Here is a 24,039-nt window from a genome sequence, read left to right on the forward strand (position 1 = left end):
GGGCCCCAGCTGACCCACAGTGGACATGTAACATGAGTAAGAAATGAACCTGGTGGTTCATTTGCTTGTTACGACAGCCTAACGTCGTCCTGACTCAAGACACTCTCCTCAGCACTTACATCTGCCTCTCATAGACCAGGCAGAGCCCTCATGGGGACTCTCAGCTCCAGTTCTGAGGTGAACACAGGCAAATGAGAGCCTGAGGGTGGTTCTAACATGTGAATCTGATTATATCTCTCTCCTGCTTAAAATCTTTCTGTGGCTCCCCGTGGCCCTCAGCACAAAGCCCTCTCACAACCTGCTCCTGCCAACATCTCAGCCTCACTTCTGCCAGTTCCAGGCCTTGCACTCTCTGCTCCAGCTTCAAGGGGGCACTCTCCTGCCTCCAAACTCTGGTTCTGTCTGCTCAGAACACCCTTCCTTCTACCCAACCTCTCCTCTCCATCCACCAGCACCACCCCATGCCTGGATACCTCCCACGCAGCCTCTAGGTTCAACGTCGTTTCCACAGCTCCTTCTGCTGTGGCTCTCATTTCACCGTAGCACCATGGCCTGTTTGTCGTCTGCCCAACCCACTGGACTGTGTCTTTGTAGTCCTTATGTCTAGCCCCATGTTGGACACAGAGATGCCCAATAAAGGTTTATTTTAATAAAAGGAAACAAAGAAAGGAGGGAGGGAGGAAGGACAACGAGAGGACGAACATGACCATCCACTCACCTGTACTGCTCTTTAGCCTGCATAATGACAAAGTCCCACTTGTAGTTAATTTTTTTGTTCAAGAAATCGTAATTTTCCTAGAGAAGGAAAATAAAGTGAGAACACTGCCCCCATGACATGTGCCATGTGCAGAAAGCCCTAAGTCACTCAGGCTGCCCCTAGCTCTAATGCAACCACAGACAAGGTCAAACAGCCTCCCGCCCCAGCTTTGCAAAGGTGTTCATTCAACTAGCACCAACTTCTCAAAGAGCCTCCACAAGAAAGGCCACAACTTGGCCTGGATATTTTTTTTAATAAATGTATCCCAAATCTGACTAGGAAGAGGGGCACAGGGTGGGGAAGAATATGGAAACTCAATATGCAACAACAGAAAATCATAAATCCACAAAGATAAGCCCTCGTGTTGGTGTGATGCTGGCACTTCTAAAAACATGTTTGTAATGAATAAAAACAGCAAGATTGTTGCCATCTGCCCAGAAATTTAGCCTTTTGAGGGTTAGGATGTGTTGTTCAAGAAATCTGACTCATCTAAAGTAAAACAAAAGTCTATACTATTGTTTTCCCATCACAAACGCAAATTCAAATCTGTTCATCATGTAATATACATTATCGTGCATATTAATTAAGTCATATTGTTTGGGCACAGCAAAAGGAAGGTGGTAGCTACTGTGTACCCAGTAGCCACTGAGGCAAGGACTTAAATTATAGCAGGAAAAACTGAAGCTTGACATGGGGAAGAACTTACTTCAGCGAGATGCTTCTAAATAGATGGATGGATGATAGATGAATGGGTGGATGGGTAGGTGGGCAGATGAATGGATGGATGAAGGATGGATGGATGGGTGGATGGATGGATGGATGGATGGATGGATGGGTGGATGGACGGATGGATGGGTGGATGGATGGATGGATGGATGGATGGATGGATGGATGGATGGTGGGGTGGATGGGTGGGTGGACAGACGGATGGATGGATGGATGGATGGATGGATGGATGGATGATGAGGGTATATATGAATGTATAATGGAGGGAACAAAGACAAAACAGCTCAAGACTATATTCTATATTCCACTCAATTATAATAACCTATATTTGAAAGTATCTCTGTACCTTTTCATATTCTTCTAAAATCCCTTTCTTCTTGATATTTCGCTTGGCTAGATAGATGGCTGGAAAAGAAAACATGACATTTTCTATCGCCATCATATTTCAAAACGGCATCTGCAGCCTTTCTATGTGTGAGGCTGCTGTGCTCAGCTTGGTGAACAGAACACTCAGCAGACCCGGTCCCTTCCCCGGGGAACACTCTCAATACAGATGTGAACTGACATAAAGGTTATGATGACAGCAAGACAAATGTCACCAAAATGCAGCGAGTAAATAAGCAGCATGTTAAGCACTACCAAAGGCATGGCGGGTGGAGTTTACCATAGTCTGTGTCTTCAGCCGGCCACTGCTGAGTGGGCCAGAAGTACGGCGTCTACAAAAGAAACCAGGAAACCACACTTAAACACTGTGACCCCCTGGAGCCCCAACCCTGTGGCTTAAGAGATGAAACTACCTTAGCCCCCTCGACCCTTTCTAAAGTCCTGATCTGTGAGGATATGAAGCCAAGCAATTATCCTTTTGGATAAGAATAACCCCACATTAACACCCAAGGTCAAGGCCGAAACTCACCTGAAATCGGTAGAGGCTGCCGTCAGGTTTGAGAACGAGATTCTTGGGGTCTTGCAAGGGGTAAATGTAGCCATACTTGACAATAAAGTTGCCTAAGTTCTGTGCCTCTGGAAAGAAGCAATTCAGACATGGGAGTTAGGAGCAGAGGCCAAAGGCAGAAGCTCATTGTCCAGCCCCTACACAAAACCCCAAACTCCAGGAGAGATGCCCCCATCCTAATAGCCCTTCCTCCAAGGAGTGAGGACAGTGGTTCCTGAACTTGGCTGTGGACAGTTATCAGTAGGGAGCATGCTAACAGGAGGATTCCCCAGCCACCCCTGGGAATGACAACTCAGCAAGTCAGAGGAGAGCCAGTGAACCCGAATGTTAACAGATGCCATAGGTGGACCACAGCAGGCGTTGGGGGTGACAGCTGGGGAAATCCTAGAGAAGCGTCTTCAGGCCCTTTGGGTCTGGAGACGGCCCCAGAAGTAGGAAGAAAATGTCTCTGCCTGACCAACAGATACTTCTTCACTCAGAGAGAAGGGAAAGGGAGGCCATGTTTATCATCAACTTCTATCCCAAGCTCAACTCTGCCTGCCTCCCAAGTCCAGATCCTCCAGCTCCTCCCCACCTCACTTTAATTCCCACACCCCTCCGGTTTGTTTGGAAACATAGCCTTGCTTCTGAATTTGCATTAATTGTAGGAAAATCTTCCTGGTTCTTTCTCAGAGGCACCAATGAAAGCAGGCATCTTTCCATCATCAAGAGAGAATTCCATCCCTCCAGTCCCCCAGGCCCACCCTGCCCAAGGATCCAACCCACATCTCATCCCATAGCTCGGTCTCCAAGGCTTGGGAAGACTTCCCCTCCAACCCTCCCTCTTCATGTCCCACTCCCTCCATCAGAGACCAGATCATTTTTGGTACCTCATTGTACCAACAGCCTTTTTTCTAGTGGGAAGTCTGGTCCCCAGATCCTTTCTGCTCTAATCCACCCTTCAAATTGCTGTCAAACATCCTAGCTTACATATGATTATCGTACACACTACCATGCTCAAAAATCCCCTATGGCTTCCTATTGTCTATCTCCCAGATAAAACTTGGAATCTGCAAATACGCCAGATGCACTCCCATCCCTCCATTGCCTTCCACCCTCAGCTGAAATCATTTCTCCCAATTTCCCCTCATTATCACTCTATTTCTTGTTCATTCCATTTCTACAGCATTGCTCTTGCTAGTTTCCCCTTCCAGGAAGGCAGACCCTCCAAACTCCCCTCCACAATTCACAAGCATCACTCCTTTCAAGACCAGGTGTGTGTACACATCACCCCCTCCAAGAAGTCTTTCTTGACCGACTCCTCCTCAATTACCCTTGTTGTTTACATGCTCTCGATATTTTGTATGAAACAACAATTTTGTCCCCCAATCATCATGCCTTCACTTTTGACTCTGATTGTTTTACACAGGAAGGCCTTGTCTTTCCAATTAAAATGTCAATTTCTCAGAGACACAGGCTAAGCCTCCATTTAGCTTCTCCCCTCCAGAGACTCTCACACGGTGTGCACACACAGTGGTCCTTGGTAACTGAGCTCCGCCTGAGCTCTCACCCGGATTGGAGATCCAAAGTCGCTGGACGATCCACTGTAGAACATCATTTCCTGTAAACCAGAAGTATTTGGCCATCATCAGAGCCTCCTAACACATCCTCTGACCTCCACGCCTCCCACTACACTTCCTCCTCCCTGCCCAGCTGTAATCTGGTCCCTCTTCTGCTCAACACTTTCAGGGACTCCCCTCCACCCTCCGCACTATGTTCAGTCCAAACCCTGCAGCCCATAATTCAGGGCCATCCATGACCTAACTCCAGCCAGATGTCCAGCTTAACCCCACTACATACCCTCAGGCTTTACTTCTCTCTGGATACTTATTTTCTTATCCGCAATAATTTGTGTGTGGACTATCATTCATCAGACAGGAAGTAAACAGACTAGGTCTTAACACTGAAAAAAATCGGACTCTGTGGGGCTCTGGATGGAGCCTGGACCCATGGGAGTAAATCAGAGCCTGGATGGGAGGAGAAGTGGGGGTGGGCAGGAGGTGAGGGGCGCCCCCATGTTCCCGGACAGAACTCTCAGGAGTCAGTGAATTCTGCATCAAATCTGGCCTTCCAGGTCGTTGTGAAGGTACGTGTGTCAAAGCAGGAGGATGGGACATATTTTGGTAACACTTTGTAGGTTGATGTATGGACAATGGAATGTGGGCTCCATTGTACTCTTGCCCTGTGCCTGGCAAGTCCTAGGGGTTGGCCTGGGAACAACGCAGAGTGAAGACTGGCATGAGAAAAAGCAGGAGAGGCAGACGGGGAAAAGATCAGGAGAAAATGTGCACCCCTCCCACCCACCCACTAGGGATTCAGATTTATCTAAGGACCAAGGCAAGCCAAGTTCCACCAACAAGTCCAGGGCTGTTGCAGGACCCCAAGGAAGCTGTGCACCTCCTCCTCAACCTGGGCTCTCTGGCTAAACATGCTCCTGTAGGAGGAGGGCAGCAGCATCTCAGAAGAAAGACGAGAAGTCCTGGAACCAAGTACCCCAACTCAGACGCCATCTCGCAAACACCAATGACCACATTTTCCAGCAACTTTAGCCTGTTTTACAAAGGCTGAGCTGGGTCCTCTGCCTGCATGAGAACCAGCCCAGAAAACACGTCAAGCAGGAGGGTCAGGGTCTGAGACCCCACTGCCTGTGTCCTTGTGGCTGGACTGTTGCAAATGATACTTCCCTCCTCGGAGGTAGTAAGGGGCATTTCTTCTGGTACCCTCTAGGAAGGGCCCTTATGGCCCACACATGTGCTATCTGAGCTTAACTACCTGCCCACAGCATGGCTGGGGATGGACAACCTGTGACTCTTCCCTTCCTATTCACACCCTGGAGCACAAATGTCCAGCCGTTATCTCTCTCAGTGCCCACATGCCCACCATTATTGCTGTCAATGCGTTCCCCTCTGTTGCTCTTAGCTTTATTTGCCCTTGGCTGGCTGTTCAAAAGCAAAACTCTTTATCTAAAATCCTACTTAAAACCCTGGAACTGAGTGTTTTAGACTTTCCACTCCAATTCTCTTTAAGTGCTACGCGGTGGAATGCAGACCAAGCGAGATCCAGGCAGACGGCGGACTGATTAGCGCTGTCCACCAAGGAGCCGAGGGTTTTCTCATCCACTTGGACTGCTTCCTGAAATAGATCAAATGAGATTACAGGGCCACCAGCATCTGCACCATGTGGTCTGTGCTGATAGCATGGCAGGCTCCCATGTCAGCCACCTTCATGCCCAGAAGCCCTGGGTCACCTGCCATCTGAGGAGTTGGATGTGATTACCCAAGTTTGCTTTTATTAGTGCTGATGTTACAGGATAGGGCTTCTCCCTGTGTTCTGTTCTGACAGCAGGTGGAAGTCACCCACGCAAGAGGAACAAGGGAAAACATGGCAGGGTGGCGGGGTGGGGGGAGGGAAGCCTCGCCCAAATCCAGGAACCAAGTGCGCCCCATGTGCAAAGAAGGAAAGCAGGGGTGGGCCTGGTGGCATAGTGGTTAAGCTCGTGCACTCCACTTCGGCAGCCCAGGGTTTGCGGGTTCAGATCCCGGGCACAGACCTACACACTGCTCATTAAGCCATGCTGTGGCAGCATCCCATATATAAAGTAGAGGAAGATGGGCACAGATGTTAACTCAGCAACAATCTTCCTCAGCAAAAAGAGGAAGATTGGCAACAGATGTTAGCTCAGGGCCAATCTTCCTCACCAAAAAAAAAAGAGAAGGAAAGCAGCTCACACATACAGACAGTGGACAAGAGCGTGGATGCTGGAGTCACAAGTTGGATTCAACTCCAAGCTCAGCTATGTGTGAGCTTAGTGACATGGGGACAAGTTACGGAACCTCTTTGTGTCTCCATGTCCCCAAGTGCAAAAAGCGGACGGTCATACCTATCCCCAACTTTATTGTGGGTATCAACTGACACAGTGCAGAAAATTGCTACCATCGCCACCCATCAAGCATCACTGAGAGCTGACAACTTGCACAGTACTATCTCATTTAATTCTTGCAACCATTCTCTTAGACAGGGATTGCTATTTCTGCTTTTAAAATGAGAAATTTGAGACCAGGGCGACACAGCTAGAAAAAGGGACCTGAAGGATTCAATCCCAGGGTGCCTGACTCGATGTCCAGTGCCTCTGCACAGTGCTGGACCAGGACTGAGTCACACATTCAATAAACTTTTTTTTTTGTCTGTGAGGAAGATTAGCCCTGAGCTAACATCCAATGCCAATCCTCGTTTTTTGCCCAGGAAGACTGGCCCTGGGCTAACATCCGAGCCCATCTTCCTCTACTTTACACGGGATGCTGCCACAGCATGGCTTGACAAGCGGCGCATCGGGCCACGCCCGGGATCCGAACTGGCGAACCCCGGGCCACCGAAGCTGAGCGCGCGCACTTAACCGCTGCGCCACCAGCCCGGCCCCCTCAATAAACTTTTATTAAACCTCCACCCTGACCCACAGCTATACTAAGCACTGGGGTCACCCAGAAGAGCAAGACAAGCTATCTCCCCTGGATGGCTCTCCAATCCAGTGGAGAATTCAGGCCAGAATTAATGACAACCAGGAGCAGAGAGGGGGCAGGGGCAGGGATGCTGTCAGGAAGAATTGCCTCAGCTGCATCTGAAACGCTGGGGGAGAACAGAGGCACCCTGGAAAGTCTGCCCATCGATCCCTGCTCTTTGGGTTTCTAGGCTACTCTGATTCCTAGCCTTTCCCAAGTCTGGTTTGTCAGAGATTCCTTTTCCTCTGTGAGCTACCCCGTTCCATTCCAATCAATTCCTCTTTTGCTCCAACTAGCCACATTGCTTGCACTCAAGGAAACCTGAGTGACACACTGCTGGCAGGGCACTCCTTCTCGCACGCAGTCAGAAAGGGAAATGGGAGACTGTTAGCCAGGTTGCCTCTGCAAAGACTAGGGCACCTTGAAGGAAAAATGAATAGTCAGGTCATGGGTAGGGTAGAGAGGGAGGGCTCACAAGGAGCACAGCAGGAAAGTGAGTCCCAGGCTTGTGCTTTGAGAAGCAGTCTGCTACTGCATACAATATGCCCCAGAAGGAAATATACTCTTTACTACAAATCCAAAATCATAAAACATATGCAACATATTAATCAAAAGGTATTCTTATTTTGGGGTCAGCCCCTTCTGCTGATATCCTCAAATGATGCTCCACGAGCTCTCTATCCCACGTCCAGAGAAAGGAGACATCGGCACTATCCCCGTGGGGCAGTTAGGAAGGGTCTGAATATACATTAGAAGGTAGGAAAGGGTGGAACAGACAAAGGTCAGTTTTTTTCTCCCAAATAGTATTTTTTTCCTGCTACCTAGTTTCGTGAAAATAAAACAAACAAGGCAAACAAAAAAAAGTGACAGTAAACGTTTTTTAAATGACCTTCTGGGAAGAATGCCTTCAGGAAGTGACCTATTGAGCGCTCTTCTCCTTCCTTTCTGACCCCTTCCTCAGAAGGAGCCTGTGGTCCAGGAACCAGCTAACTTATTCTGTAAAGGGCTAGAAAGCAAATATTTTTGGTTTTGTGGGCCATAATCCGGTCTCTGCACAACTCCTGAACTCTCCTGAACATTGTAGTGTAAAAACAGCCAAAGACAATACATAAACGGGGACGTGGATGTGTTCCAATAAAACTTTATTTACAAATACAGGCTGCGGGCCGAATTTGGCCCATGGGCTATAGTTTGCCAACTCCTGCGTGTGGTCTGTTCCAGGCCAAGACTAAATCATGAGATACATTACCTGTCATGGCATGAGGGACGCTGGTGACCAGGACCTTCTGGTTCTGCATTTTGACCCCCGACTCTGGGTGCTGCATGTCCTTCACTAGCACCTCAATCTGCAAGAAAGAACCGAAAAAGCTGGTTGATTAGAACCATTTCCAAAGCTGAGTTAGGCCCTTTCTGCAGACTGAGGGCACAAAGATGCAAAGATGAACACAGGAAGCTTACAACCAGGAGCTTACAACCTAGGAGGCACTGAGTAACTACAGTGCAACAGAACTAGATGTGTGCTTCACAGACACAAACCCCCTCCCCCCTGGGTGTGCGAGCTCAGAGATTCATTCTGACTTGGAGGCTCTGCAGAGGCTTTTAAGAGAAGATGGGACTTAACCAAAAAAGGATTTTGCTGCATAGAAAGTGAGAGAACAACACGAGCAAAGGCATGGGAGGATGACAGGGCCCGGTGTGTGAGAGGAACAGAGAACAGTGGGAGGGGAAGCTGGAAGGGCAGGTGGTAGCCAGATCACAACGGGCCTCGAACGCCACTCCCAGAGTTTGGATTTTGTTCCAGCAGCTGTTACTAGAGAACAGCATAATCTGGCCTGCATTTTGGAAATGTGGCCCACGACAGAGAGAGGAATACTGAAGTATGAAGAGGTTTGCCACGGTAGAGAGAAGCAGGGCATCTGTTCAAAGCTACTTCCCACCCTACCAGACAAGAAATGCTGGGGCTTCCGCCCTTGCCACTTCTACCCCTCGGTCTGTTCTCAGTGGAGCAGCCAGAGTCTTTCAATTATTTTAGAATGTGTCACTCCTCTGCTCAAAACCCTGCAAGGGCCATTCCACTCAGAGTAAAAGGCAAAGTTCCCCTACTGGTCCATGTGGTTGAGATCCCTTCCTCCCTGACTCTTCTCCTACCACTGCCCACCTGGCTCCCTCCAATCCAGCCACACTGGCCCCCTTGCTGCTCCCTGACCACGCCAAGCACGCTCCCAGCCTCCGCCTCAGGGCCTTTGCTCTGGCCCTTCCCTGTGCCTGCACCACTCTTCCCAAGAGATCTACATGGCTCCCTCCCTCCCCTCCTTCCTCTTCTAATAGTCTCAGGAGGCCCACCCTGACCATCTCACTTAGTGCTGCAACCTTGAACTCTACCCCTGGCATTCCTGATCCCCTACTCGCTTTTCCTATAGTGCTCACCTTCTAACATACGAAATAATTTACCTATTCACTACATTGTTTATTGTGGGTCTCCCTTGCTTCTAGAAAGTAACTCTTCAGGGGCAGGTCTTTTGTCTGTTATTGTTTGATGCCGTATTTCACCTGCCTGGAACAGTGCCTGGCACACAGGTGGTACTCAATCATCAGCTGATGCTTGAATTAATGAATAAATGAAGGCCACGGCAGGGAAGATGATAAGAAGGCATGGTTTCCAGACCCCTGGTTCTAATTCTAGCTAACTAGAATCAACTGCACTTGCAAGTGACTGACTGGGTCAGGTAGGGTGGCAAAGTTTATAACTTATATGATCAGAGCTGCCAGTTACCAAAATAGAAAATGCACAAGGAACACTTTCTGAAAGCAAAAGCTTCTGCTTTGGAATGTTGACTGTGAAGGGCTGCTGAGATGTACACAAATGCCTGGCAGCTGACTGGAAATGAATGTCCCAAGTTCAAAAGAGGTAAGGGTCAGAGAGATGAATCAAAGTCACGAATATCGAAGAGAGAGTTGAAGCCAAAGAGAATCAATGAACTGCCCAAGGAAGACTGAACTGCAGGAAGACAGCCACAAGGATAGCCCTGATTGTATTTAGAGTATTTTTTAATTTTTATTAATAAACAGTGTTTTTCCACATGAAAAAATTAAATGGGAATAAAATCAACTAAAGGATATTTTAAAACAAACTGGAGGGGTTGGCATAAAAAGACAACCCAAGTGTTTCTCTTGTCAGTGTTGGTGATTGGCTTTGACAAAGCATCACAGGCAGAGGTTTCAAACTTCATGTTCCCCCAGGAAACCCCTCACTGATAGAGAAACCCTGCACTCCACCAGACTCCCTTGCAAATGGTCAGTCAGTCATTCAACAACCATGCAGTCATGATTGACTCTGGGAAACCAAAGAAGATGTGGTCTCTGAGCCCAAGGAGCTCACTGTCTGGTGCAAGGATATTATAGGACAATATGGGAAGTACAATGAGGAAGGCGAGTCCATGGTGTCACGAGAACACGACAGTGCCAGGAGGGAGTCAGGAGGGGGGATGCTCAGAGAGAATCTTAAAAAGATAAATAGGAATTAGGCAGCAGAAAGGGAAAAGGATGGTGGGTGAGGGCGTTCCAGGCTCAAGGGGCGGTAGGAGCAGAAACACAGAGCATGAACGAGCAAGCAGGAACACAGACCTTTCCCGTCCGTCTCCAGCCGGAAGCCCTCTCCTGAGGTCAGGGCGGCTAGGCACAGCTGGCCATATCCTCATGAGGGTCTCACCTCGGACCCAACCTGTCCACGTTCTAGCCACCGCCCAAACCGAGAGAGCTCACTGACCCACCTGTTTCCTCCCGATGTGACTAACTTGGTTACATCATCGTTACTGTCCTGCTATTTAATAAAATAACACTCCCCACCTGTACAGCCCTTTACAGTTTACGAAGTCCTTTTAGAGGGTGGAGTTGCTTGTGGTCCAAAGAAAAAGAACCCAAGGTTCTCACAGCCTCAGTGGGTCTCCCTTCTCTACTAACTGTAGGATCTCACTTACCTCTCTGAATCCCCTTCCTCTATCATAAAATGGGAACAGTGACATTACGTGCCCAACTGATTGATACAGTTTCATAATCTCTTAGAATCTAATTCAGTAATTGTGTAAAAATGGTTTATAAGGACAGATATATGTTATATAAGCATAAAGATACAGACTTTATAAGGAGAGATATACATTAGTGGTTACTGTTAGAATCATTAATATTAGTAGCATTTGTACAATTAATGCACCTTTGAAACTCTGCATGCAGGGCTGTGTTTAGATGCCTGGGAATAAAAATCCAGCTCTACTAACCAATCAAATATAGGTATTTGTTGAGCACATACTAAGTGCCCAGCACTGTGGGGGACACAACAAGGTAAAAGACATACTCCCAGTCCTCGGAGAGCTGGGAAGACAATTGTACAAAAATAAAAAGTTAACTAAGATAAACACTAGGGATCTGAGCGCAGAAAACACTCAGTTCAAATCCCTGCTCCAGCACATAAGCTGGGTAAATTGCTAAATTTCACTAAGACTCATTTCTCTGTAAAATAGCGATTACAATAGTACCTACATCATCAGCCGGATGTTGTGAAAATTAAATGAGATTAACCATTTAAAGCACTCAGTTCCGGGGCTGGCCCCGTGGCTTAGCGGTTAAGTGCGCGCGCTCCGCTGCTGGCGGCCGGGGTTCGGATCCCGGGCGCACACCGACGCACTGTTTCTCCGGCCATGCTGAGGCCGCGTCCCACATACAGCAACTGGAAGTATGTGCAGCTATGACATACAACTATCTACTGGGGCTTTGGGGGAAAATAAATAAATAAATAAAATCTTCAAAGACTCTTATAAATAAATAAATAAATAAAGCACTCAGTTCCGTTCTACGTACCAAGTATTTATTAGATAGCAATTGCAGACTGAATTCTGCACCAAACAATAAGGAAAGTACTGATGGAAATAAGAGCCAGGAGAAGAGGATGGCTGAGATGACCAAAAAAAAGTGTGCATAGAGGGTGAGGAAGATTTTCCTAGCCAGTGAGGAAGGGGCTGTCCTCCAGGGGAGGGATGGCATGAGAAGGCCTTGGGCTTCTCTATGCAGGAAAGTGAAGAGATTGAAATTGGACCCCTTGTACTTTGTTGGTGGGAATGCAAAATGGCGCAGCTGCTATGGAAAACAGCATGGAGGTTCCTCAAAAAATTAAAAATAGAACTACCACATGATCCAGCAACCCGACTTCTGGGTATTTATTGAAAAGAATTGAAATTGGGATCTGGAAGAGATATAACCACTCCCATATTCACTGCAGCCCTATTCACAACAGCCAAGATGTGGAAACAACCTGAATGTCCATCGAGGGACGAATAGATAAAGAAAATCTGGCACATACAGACAATGGAATATTATTCAGCTTTTAAAAAGAAGGAAATTCTGCAATATACGACAACATAGACGAACCTGGAGGATATTACGCTAAGTGAGATAAGCCAGTCACAGAAGGACTGCATGAGTCCACTTATGTGAGGTTCTAAAATAGGCAAAGTCATAGAATCCCAAAGTGGAATGGTGGTTGCCAGGGGCTGGGAGGAGGGAGAAATGGGGAGTTGCTAATCAACAGGCATAAAGTTTCAGTTAAGCAAGATGAATAAGTTCTAGAGACCTGCTGTATGATACTGTACCTAGAGTTAACAATATTGTTTGTACATTTAAAAATTTAAGATGGGAGATTCTCACAGTAAGTGTTATTAAGTCTCATGTTAAGTGTTACCACAAGAAAATAAAATTTCTAAAAGAGAGAGAGAGACAGATTGACCTGGCTGCATTGGAGGTAAAGGGTCATGCAGGGGAGCCGTGATTTGGAAAATTCCACCTGCCACCTCCCACTCAGCCAGCCTGCTCCTGAAGCTGGAAGGCTCCCACCCTTCCAAGGAGAGAAGGGGTGAGGGATGATGTCTTGAGTCAGTGCTGAGGGCGGGGATTCCTCTTTCAACCTCTGCTGCTAACCCAGCCTTTGCAGCTGAGCCACGGTCGAGGCCGCTCCGGGCCCAGCGCCAGCCGCTCAGCCCACGGGGAGACCGGCCGGGGCTCCTCGTGCACACTGACCGCGAGCTTCACCCGCACCGACACTCTCTTGGCTCACAGAATAGTTCTGGAACAGAAACTCTCCACTCGGAGCTGCAGGCCTTGGCCTTCTGAAACGTCAGGGCCCGGCAGCGTCTCGGGCCCCTGGGGCAGCCGAGAGGCCGCAGCAGCGAGGGGGCAGAGACGACCCCAGCAGGGTGTGGGGGGCCGGGAGGCGGCCCCCTTCTCCTGGACCCGGCCAGGGGACCAGGGAGCCACGGGCTGCGGGAGTCACTCCTTCCGGAGTTCCCAACTGCCCGTGAGCGGTGGATTTATACGCTACTCCAAGAAGTGCCCGACTTCCTGATGTGAGAGCCAGGCCTCCCCTTTCCCTCATTAGCTGTCAGTTGAAATCCCACGTTTAAAAAAAATTTTTTTTGGATGAAACAGCAGCGTTCCACGGAAACAGGGGGCCCATATATTGAAGAAGAAAGAGACACCCACTTTACAAGTTAGAAACCTGAGTTTCTCGAGAGAAAGTCAGTGAATTTGATTCCTTCTCTAATCATTAAACAAAAAAAAAAAAAATCTAGTCATATAGAGTTTGAAAATAACCTTCAGAGGAGGAATAATGAGAGTTATTTTAAAAACACAATGAGGGGAGTCAGGTTTCTTTCTAGCAGGTGTGTCACTCTTCACAGAAAGGAAGGGCTGGTAGGAGGAGGGAACATCACAAGGGCCTTGAGAACATTTTGAGGGGGCTCGGCCCATTGGGATTCTGATCAATTTGCCTCAGAACTTTCCTCATATAGATTCCTCTGAGGGGTCTTCCCACTCACCCAACACGGAAATTTGGAGAGACTGTTATGGGCTGAATTGTGTCTCTCCCCACCTCTCCACAAATTCATATGTTGAAGTTCTAACCCCCAACACCACAGAATGTGACTGTATTTGAAGACGGGGTCTTTAAAGTGGTAATTAAGTTAAAATGAGGTCATTAGGGTAGGCCCTAATACAGTAGGACAGGTGTCCCCATAAGAAGAGACTAGGACACAGACACGTACAGAGGGAAGACCATATGAAGACACAGGAGAAGATGGCCACTGAAGCCAAGGAGAGAGGCCTCAGAAGAGGCCTCTTGCTGACACCTTGTCTTCTCTTGGACTTGTAGCCTCCAGAGTTGTGAGGTAATAAACTCCTGTTGTTTAAGCCACCAGCGTGTGGTACTTTGTCATGGCAGCCCCAGCAAACTCAGACAGCCTCTGGGTTCTGTCTTTCACCTCAATCAGAAAACCCCTTTGCCCATGGCAGAGAGGAGAGATTCGACCTGTTTCCCAAGTTCTCCAGAAAGCGAGAAGCCCCTGCCTTTCTGCTCCAAACTGCTACCAATCCTCACACCCTCCTCCTGGTGCCCCATGGGCGTCCCTCCAGAGATGAGGGAGAGGACGGCCATCCCCACCCCAAATGTCAGGGCCCACTCCTACCCAGACTCTGCTTCCCCGCGCCTCCCAAGGACCACATCTCATTCCCAGGCAACAAACAAATGCCGGGTAACCAGGCGCCACTGGACCCCGTGGGACCCTGTGTTGGGGGTGGGGATGATGGGTGTGAGCCCCACATTTCCTCTCTCAGATGCCAACGAGCCGTGGCATGACTGCAGGCGTGTCGGGGAACTCCGACATCACGAAGGAGCAGAGGCATGGCTTTGAGGCCCACCCCCTCCACACCCACGCCGCTCCTGCATTAGGAGCTGTCACTCACTGTGTAAGATCTCCAGGGCTGGAATTTTCCTGTGAGCCGGAGAAGGCTCCCAGGGGGATGATAATAATTAGTACTTTTCTGTACAAAGATGGGGAAAGTGACCCAGAATCATGGGGTTATTTTGCCAACAGAGGAGAAGGTGCTCCTCCTAATAAGCCTGGCCACACAGCGGCCACTGACCTCCCGGCCATCTCACCCAGCGCCCCGCAGACCCTCACGAGCACCATACCCTAATCTGTCCTTAGTAGGCTTTCCCCCAAATCTGCTCTTCCCACCCCGGTCAAAAGCCCAGGGAGCATTCTAGACGACCGGGCCAATAGCGGCCAACTTCTGTTGACTCTGCTTTTGTTTCTGAGGTATCTCTTATGCACCCAATAAATCCTGCCTCATGGGAACACCTCACCTCCTTTCTGGACCGTCACGTTCTGCCTCCCTGGCATCCACCTCTCGACTGGCACGTCTCCAGCCTCCAGGGTGTCCTCCAGCCCAGGGGTCTCAACCACAGCTCTACTGACATTGGGACCCATCATTCTTGGGTGTGGCTGGCTGTCCTTGCACTGTAGGACATCTAGCAGCATCCTTGCCCCTACCCACTCGATGCCAGCAGCACCCCCTCCCCAGCTGTGACTACCCAAAACGTCTCCAGACATTGCCCAATACCCCAGGGGCTTTCATCTCGCTGTACATTCAAACCACCTGGAAGCTTTTTAAAAATGCCAATGCTTGGGCTCCACCCCACTTAATGACTTTACCTCGTAAGTCAGTCAGAAACTCTTAAAGATGGGGACTTGAGGGCTGGCCCCGTGGCTTAACGGTTAAGTGCGCGCGCTCCGTTACGGGCGGCCGGGGTTCGGATCTGGGCGCGCACCGACGCACTGTTTCTCCGGCCATGCTGAGGCCGCGTCCCACATACAGCAACTAGAAGGATGTGCAACTACGACATACAGCTATCTACTGGGGCTTTGGGGGGAAAAAAAAAGGAGGAGGATTGGCAATAGATGTTAGCTCAGAGCCAGTCTTCCTCAGCAAAAAGAGGAGGATTAGCATGGATGTGAGTTCAAGGCTGATCTTCCTCACAAAAAAAAAAAAAAAAAAAGATGGGCACTTGATACCAATATTTTTAAAGTGCAGCCAGGGTAGAGAAGCGTTCATACCCTCTAATCTGAATCATCTTTCTAGCATTTAAACCAGCTCATTTTATTCATCTCTGATTTTAAAACATCAAACGGCTTCTCACTGAACACAGAAGGCATCAAACTCCTCGGCGCCACATGCAAGGCCCCCAGTTCCGGGACATTCTTAACCATCAGCCTTTCCGTCCACCAACCTCCTGCCCACTCTGGGCCAGCTAGCCCTCTGAGGACTCGCCCACACCAGCATGCTCTTTCACACCTCTGTGTTTTATATTTGCCTAAAATGTCACTTCCCATCCTCCTGGCAAAAAAAACTACTACTTTTTCGTACCTCACCTCAGTGACAACCCCGCGTGTGAAACCTGTCCTGATTCCCCCAGCCCAGGTAGAATGGACCGCTCCCTGCTTTGTGTTACATATATCTGCTCTAACGATGTCTGCCACGACCTATGGAACACTTTCTCCTTATTTATACATGTCTTTCTCTATTAGATTCTAAGCCCCGGGAGGAAGGGGCCTACAGTGTCACCAGCACCAGCACAGAGCTGAGCACATAAGCACACGATGAAGTATTCGTGTTGAGTGAAAGAATGATACCAGCAAAAGACACCATACTCTGCCCAGGTCTCCTAATAGTCCTGTCTCTGCACTCCTCTTCCAAGCAAAAAGAGATGCCAGAACCCACACAAGACAGCAAATCAGTCTAACAGAAGGCTTCTCCACGAGGCACCAAGAAAGTCAATCCTGTAGGGAATCCCAAGGGCAGCAGCAACTGGCAGTGGCTGGGATAGTGATCTGGAAATCAGAGAGGGGGATGGGCCAGCACTAGAACAAGAGCCCACAGGTGCCAGAGCCATAGGAGGTAGGCCACTGTGTGTCACCACACACACACTTAGCACATGCTGTTCCCTCTACCTGGAACATCCTTCTCTTTCTCTCTGCCTAGAACCCCCATTTACCCCTCAGTTCTCAGCTCCAGGTCCCCCAGGTACATCCCACAGCCTCCACTCCACCCTACATCAGAGGAGAGCTCATGGCATTGTATCACACATGGCGACAGATGACGGTCAGTCCTGTATTTGTCCTGCTTCCACCGCTTTGTGGCCATATGATTGGGGCAAGTCACTACACCTCTCTGAGCTTCAGTTTCCTTCTCTGTAAAATGGTGATAATAACTTCTATCTTAGGGAATAGATGAGATAATGCACACAAGGCTCCCACTGGGGACACAGCATACTTGATAAATATTCATTGAATATTCATTGAGTGGTGAAGGACATTTGCACCCAGGTCCACATTCCTTTGGTCTGGGTCCTTCTCCAGAAGGCCGGACATCTAGTTCACCTGGCTCATTGTGAAGGCCCCCTGGCATGGGCTTGAGACCTGCTCTCAGGAGCTCTGTGACTTGACTGAGGACCTCGGAATACACAGACAGATGGGTCCCTCCCCTCAAGACAAGGGGAAAGAGCAGTCCTGGAGGTGCGGGCAGAGTCTGTGGGGCAGAGAAGGAAGTCATTCTGCAGGACTGGGGGGTGGGGAGAACCAGCCTTCACAGAGGAGAGGCCGCTGAGCTGGCTGGGAGGAGGTAAAGTGGGAGCTTGGCAGGTGAGAAAGGGCTTTCCCAGTAGAGGAGCCTGAAGCATGAAAGGACGTGGGGTTCCTAGAAAGGTGAGCAGGTCGTTGAGCAACAGCCCCACTGAGTGCCTGTGGCTGCTTTGTTTCACTTCCCTGGAGGACAGGTGTGGAAGGCCAGTGGGAGGTAAAGCCAGAGAGAGGGGTCAGAGCAGGACCCTGAGTGGCCAGGCAGAGAAGGTTGGACTTTATCCTGTGAACATGAGAAGCCAGTGGAGGATTTCAGGTCAAGCGTTGGTTTAGGAAAGAAAACCAGTGTGCTTATAAAGGATGTCATGGAGGTAGGGAGGCTGGGGTGGGAGGGGGAGGCTGGGCAGGAAGGAAGGTTGGGGTGGAGGAGAGGAGGCTGGGGTGGAGAAAGGGAGGCTGGGGTGGGAGGAGGAGGCTGGGGTGGAGGAGGAGAGGCTGGGGTGGAGGAAGGGAGGCTGGGATGGAGAAGGGGAGGCTGGGGTGGAGGAGGGGAGGCTGGGGTAGAGGAGGGGAGGCTGGGGTGGGAGGGGGAGGCTGGAGACCAAGACACTAGTCAGAAGGCCAAGGTAAAGAGAGAAAAATGATGGAAAAGAATGTCCAAGATTCAGAAAACAAACAGAAGGACTCCAGACAATCACTCCCTGAGCCTCCAAGCCCGAGCTGCTCTGCCTGGGAGAGAAAGCACCCTGAGAAAATCCTGGAAGGTGACTTACGGCTTGCAGATATTGGGCTTGGGCGCTTTCTTCTGCTCTTAGGAAGTGGTGTCTGCAATACAGGCTTTAAGGGTTCTTTCTGAGTGAGACAACACCCCGCCTCTCCATTTTACGGATGATCCCCACACCTCTACCACCTGGAATATGAGCACAAGCTTCTGGAAGTAGGTGGACCGAGTGTGACCAACTGCTCAGTGTGCCTGAGAGTGTCCAGGTTTTAGCACTGAAAGTCCTGGGTAAATCAGCCAATTTGCTGAGCCCCAGGGGCCCAGGGCAGGGCTCAGCTCGTCACAAAGCATTGAGCTAATTCTACTCAACAGGATAAGCCTAAGAAGGTGGACACTGCACTGTGAAAAGTGGCTGTGAAGGGACGGGTAGACAAGTGACCTGGGACCTAATCCTCTGTCGATCTCTTTCGACACTGGTTATCTCAAAAGCCCAGAACAAAATGAGCCACTTCGTCCCCAAACACACCACCCTACAAGGTGCATTCCACCTCCCAGATGTCCACAGGACACCTGTGCCTGGCCACTAGGTCTGAGAAAGCCTTTGCAACAGAAGGAAAAAGGTTCTGACATCTGCTGCCAACACAGAGACACCGGAGATACACAAACACACATACTCGAATGTGGGATCTGGGGGTGCTGGAAGTGGGGTGTCCCTTTATCCCACAAATCACACCATTTTTTCATGGTCTATGTGTACACACTCACCACACCACACATTTACTCTAAAATACTGCAGTTTGGGATCAGAAAAATGGCAAAAATGTTAATTTAACATCTGGGTGCCTTATAACAATATCAGGAGACTGGCTCAAATCTGACACAGCCTCGGCGGAAGTGCCTTCTGGCACCCTCCTCTCCAGAGTAACAGGTTGTTCTCAGCCTCCAGCAGACCATCGCCTCTGGCTTCAGGTTCTTCACTAAAAACAGGTTACAAGGAAACCTAATCATTATAGTCTTTAAAAGACACACACACAGCAAATAGGTCGTTTAATAGCATAAATGGCACTAACGGACCACAGGGGATGCCCTCCACTCCTCCACTGCTGCCCACACGCTCCAAGCCTCCCAACATCTCCTCGGACACTTCCCAGAGTTGGGTCCCTGCGCACCTCCCAGGGTCCCGGGGAGGGGACCACGCTCACCTTCTGGAGAAATGCCATCCTCGGCCTGTACTGCTGGCCCTGGTGTCGGATTGTCATCCTGGACCCTGGATGAATTCAGAACCAGAACACAGACGGGAGAGGAAAGGAAAAGCCCCCAAGTGCAAGAGCCAGCGAGCCCGCACACGCCCTGGCGTCCGGGGGGAGCCGGCTGCGCGGGGCGGGGCGGCTGCTGCTGTCGGCGCCCCCTTTACTCCCGCCCGGCACACGCCCCCGGAGAGCAGCTGGAATCCGCGCCAGCCAATCAGCGAGCCGCGCCGCGGGCTTATTAGCATGCGCTGCGCTTGCGCCCACCTGCCGCCAGGGGGCGGCGTCCGGCTCCGCCCGGACTGGGAGCCTCAGGTGAGACCCGCGTGTCCCGGACTCGTGAGTGAAGGATCTGTCGCAGAGGGCGAGCCTTTTAACCCGGGGTGGAGTTATGCACAGAAGTGAGACAAAGCCGCTCATTAATTAGCGCGGTGGAAAAAACGGGCTTTCCTATCCCGGCTCTGCCGCTAGCCAGCTGGGCAACCTCGGGCAAGTTCCTTAAAGTCCCTAAGCCTCAATTTCCTTGTCTGAAAAGTGACAATAAAAAGTGGAATAATAATATCCAACAGAAGAATGGTTATATCATTTAACCGGGAAATGTGTAACACAGTGCTTGGCCCTCAACAAATGTTTGGAAATATATAGAGAAAATAAATCATAAGTGGAATTGGTGAGATGTTGGTTAATAAAAGAAAGGAAGGAGGTACAGGAGAAAGTTGTAGTCCCTGCTGGGCCAGCTACCTGGTCTAGGCAATTATATTTTACTTCTCTGGTCCTTAGTGTTTTCCTATCTAGAAAATAAAAGGATGACCCTCCTAAGTAATCAACAGGACGTTTCCAGTTTTGCCATATAAAGCACCTTTTCCTATTTATACAAGTTGGATGGCTATCAATTGGGGCAGATAAAAAGTTTACATTGGAAGCTAACAAAGAAGACTTTGACTCAGAAAGGCATAGTCAATGGATGTCCACTTTAGATGAGTGGTTCTCATCCATATTTTTGGTCATACATACCTGTAAGAATCTGATGAAAGTTATGGATGCTTTCTCAGGAAACATACTCACGTGTGCGTGTGCACACACACATTCACACAACACTCACTCATCCAGAGGATGCTGGACCCTACAGGGGTCCGTCCACGCAGAAGACCAGAGATCCTGCCAAGCAAACTAGGCCACTGAGAAGTATGTTCCTGGTGTGAGCTAAGCTCCAAGGAAAGTGCTGGAATATCCTGACTTATTTTATGCAGCATCTTTTGGGCCTAGTGTTATATAGAACACACACCGGGGGGCCAGCCTGGTGGCATAGCAGCTAAGTGCATGCGCTCCGCTGCTGGCGGCCGGGGTTCGGATCCCAGGCGCGCACCGACGCACTTCCTGTTAGGCCATGCTGTGGCAGCGTCCCATATAAAGTGGAGGAAGATGGGCACGGATGTTAGCCCAGGGCCAGTCTCCCTCAGCAAAAAGAGGAGGATTGGCATGGATGTTAGCTCAGGGCTGATCTTCCTCACAAAAAAAAAAAAAAAAGAACACACACTGGGATATGCTGGAACAGATGAATTACGAGCTTCTTTCCAGCTTCAATGTTCCTTAAATTCTATAAAACCTAAGAAGAAAGGAGATAAGTGGCTTTCCTAAGATCAAGGATGAGAAAATTTAAATTATTCAGGAGCAAAGAGGGGCAAAAATACAGGGAACTTTGCTCGGTAATAGGATAGGAGGGCCCCCAGAGTGCCTGGCACTCTCCTCCACACTGCTTCTTCTATCAGGCCGTGCTCTCCAAGCAAGCACGTTTTGTGGGACCCCCTCAGCTCATTGGACCAGGGATGCTGAGCATGTGACCCAGCAGCCAGTCCCCGGCCCATAATGTGACCATTATATAGATGGGAAAAGCTTGCATGAGCTTCTTGGATTATTACCTTCACAGTGTCAGCTGGAGACAGGCAGAGGTCTAGTTGGGACCGGAGGAAGCTGAGGCCGAATGCAAGGTGAACTCACGAGGAAGCAGAAACTAAAGGCGAGCAGAGGAAGCCAATCGGAAAAGAGAAGCAAACAAACTAAACAGGCTGAGAGCAGCCGAGGGGCCACAAGGCCAACAGAGCATCCCCGGGGCTAACCTGGCTCCGTGCCTTTCCAAGGGCACATATATCTTCACGAATCCTCCCACATATCTTGAGTCTTTGTTTCTTGCAATCAATGCATAACGTGGTGTTAAAAGTTTAGCGTCCTGAAAAAAATAATTGACTTCATTCCCTATGCATTTAAACAACAGACATACTGCATGCCAGGCATTGTGCTAGAGTCAGGAATTCAAAGCAGAATATGACCCAGTCCCTGTCTCCAGGAGCTCACGGGCTACAGGGGAGAAGAACATTTGAACAAAATGTTATGACGCACAATCTGTATATGGTGGAGATCCAGTCCCTGCATTACAGGACTTTGTAGCAGGGCACCTCATCCAGCCTGAGCAGAAGAGAAGATCAGGGAGACTTCCTAGAGCAGGATTCTTAAAGGAAGATGGGGAGTTAACCGGTGAAAAGGGAAAATGCAGGTACATCACAGAGAAAAGCACAAGAGGCGGGGATCACTACGGTTTGAGAGCGGCAACAAGGAATTTGTTGGACACGAGGTGGTGGGAGATTGGGGAGAGGGAGGTGGGGAGGGATCGGACAGTGGTTAGCTTTGATGGTAGAGGAGTTTGGAGAGTTTGGATCAGGGATTAAATGAAAAGGGCCATAAGGGAATTTTCTGGAGTGATAGAAATGCCTTATATCTTGATGGGAGTGGTGGTTACACAGTAAATAAGTTTCTCAAAACTCATCCAACTGTACTCTTCAAATTGGAACATGACATTGTCTGTAAACTACACCTCAGTAAAAAGATTGACCAGAAAAGCAGATATCTTGCACTATGGCAGAGGGACACAGTGCTAAAATGAAATCTCCCGTGACTCATTCAGGTAAGTGGACTTCGTCATCGTCATCGTCATCACTATTGTCGTCAGTGTCCTCCTCCTCATCAACAAAAGTGTGTGATTCAGGACCTAAATTGTTAGGGCCATGTTGCCCTGGATACTATACAATGAGATCTGGGTGGGCCTAGACCTTGTCCCCTGTAGGATAAACCTCATCAGGCACAATGATGTGGTTATCCACACAGCAGTGCCCTTTAAAACCCAGGTCTAAAGTCACCTTCCAGTAAAATGTCCCAAACCCCTGGGCAGCTCAACAGTTAGTTGAGTCCCCTGTGCTAAGTGCTGAGGAGATAGAGCTTAAAGAGTCACACTCCCAGCTCTTGTGTCTTCCTCCCAGACTGGGAGGGGAGAAGAATCTTAAACAGTTAATTGCAACATGATGGATGCATCAGACCACTTCCAAGCAGAGACCTTCTTAGAGGTGGGGCAGGGTTAAGGAACACTAAGGGATGTTGAGATGACCAGAGAATAGCAACCGTGGGAAGCCACTGCCATTACCCAGGCCCAAAGGGATGGAGGGCTGGAGCCCTGGTGAAGGGGCTACCACACAGGGCCGTCGTCTTGAAGGGACACAGCCATTGTTAGAGAGGACACCGGGGGAATAAATACCCCGACTCTCTCTCCTTCTGGTGCCTCCCATTTTTCCGTCCAAGTGCCAGAGGGCAATAGAGTCCCGGTGATGCCATCTGTTAGGGTCAGTCTTCTAGAGCACAGAGCAAGGCAGAGAAGGGCAAAGGATCCGGGGTGGGAGACTCAGGGGAGGCAAACGTGAGGAAGCTGCACAGTGAGTTAAATGTCTTTGGTAGTGTGGACACCCAGAGGACAGCTCTCAGAGTTGATCCTGTATCCCCAGGCACTTCGGACAACTCGGTAACAGCACCTCCCACGCCTGCGCTAATGTCTCCCTGACTCCCTGACATGGACAGAAATCATGGTGAATTCATCTGACCCCCTGGGCCATTCATTGCTCATGCTCTATCCCCTGTTTGCCTTTCACATGATTCTGTGTTGTTTGAATTTGTTACAAGTGTGTGTTACATTCGCAATTCTAAAAAATAATAGGAAAATGCGTGCATGTTTCTTCCTAGCTCCTGCAGAGAGGCAAATGCTCGTGAAAACATATTCTGGTAGGGAAACCAGAAGCCTTATTTTCCATGCAGTGAGCACACTGGGCCGGCTGGACAGACTCTCTCTGGGCACCCATTGGTCAGCGCCAGTTCGGCAATAAAGCCAAGTGTGGGTGGAGTACACCCACCCTTCTCCCTGTTCTTTAACCTTTCCCACAAAGAAGCTATTTTAAATCTCGGAAGCTGGCCACACCTGATGGCCCTGGCTGCGTTTGACCAGGGAGAGAGGGAGAAAAAGAGGAATTAGAACGTTTCTGGAAGGTTTCCTTCCTCTTCCTCATCCAGGGATTGTTCAGAAATTATTTTGGCCCAGTGGGGGCCACCAGCTACACCACAAAGTACAGTCCTATAAAAACCCATCCTTATCTTTTTTATCCTAAATTGTCTGGATGCATCCAGAGATGATACATTTCATAAGCATTGCCAGAGATAAACATAGGCAAATGGAACAAAATCACACCCTGCTCTGCCCCACTCTCCTCCCAACCCCGTGGGGTACACTTCTCTCTATCTACGGACCAGGTCAGGGTGGAACTGCTG

General features: G+C 49.4%; 1 protein-coding gene across 2 annotated transcripts in view; it reads right to left on the reverse strand.

The window, feature by feature from the left end:
- Window positions 1-19,486, reverse strand: part of RGS9 (regulator of G protein signaling 9) — a 64,447-nt gene extending 44,961 nt beyond the window's left edge. For both annotated transcript variants that reach the window (XM_058561426.1, XM_058561427.1), the window contains exons 1-7: window positions 19,354-19,486; window positions 8,220-8,316; window positions 3,985-4,035; window positions 2,397-2,503; window positions 2,148-2,199; window positions 1,830-1,888; window positions 719-795 (exon numbers count right to left, since the gene is read on the reverse strand). In XM_058561426.1, the coding sequence (XP_058417409.1) occupies window positions 719-795; window positions 1,830-1,888; window positions 2,148-2,199; window positions 2,397-2,503; window positions 3,985-4,035; window positions 8,220-8,316; window positions 19,354-19,410 (500 nt within the window). In that variant the 5' untranslated portion in view covers window positions 19,411-19,486. The remainder of the gene's footprint in view (window positions 1-718; window positions 796-1,829; window positions 1,889-2,147; window positions 2,200-2,396; window positions 2,504-3,984; window positions 4,036-8,219; window positions 8,317-19,353) is intronic.
- Window positions 19,487-24,039: the final 4,553 nt, after the last annotated feature.

Source organism: Diceros bicornis, chromosome 18 (assembly GCF_020826845.1).
Source record: "Diceros bicornis minor isolate mBicDic1 chromosome 18, mDicBic1.mat.cur, whole genome shotgun sequence".
NCBI lineage: Eukaryota > Metazoa > Chordata > Mammalia > Perissodactyla > Rhinocerotidae > Diceros > Diceros bicornis.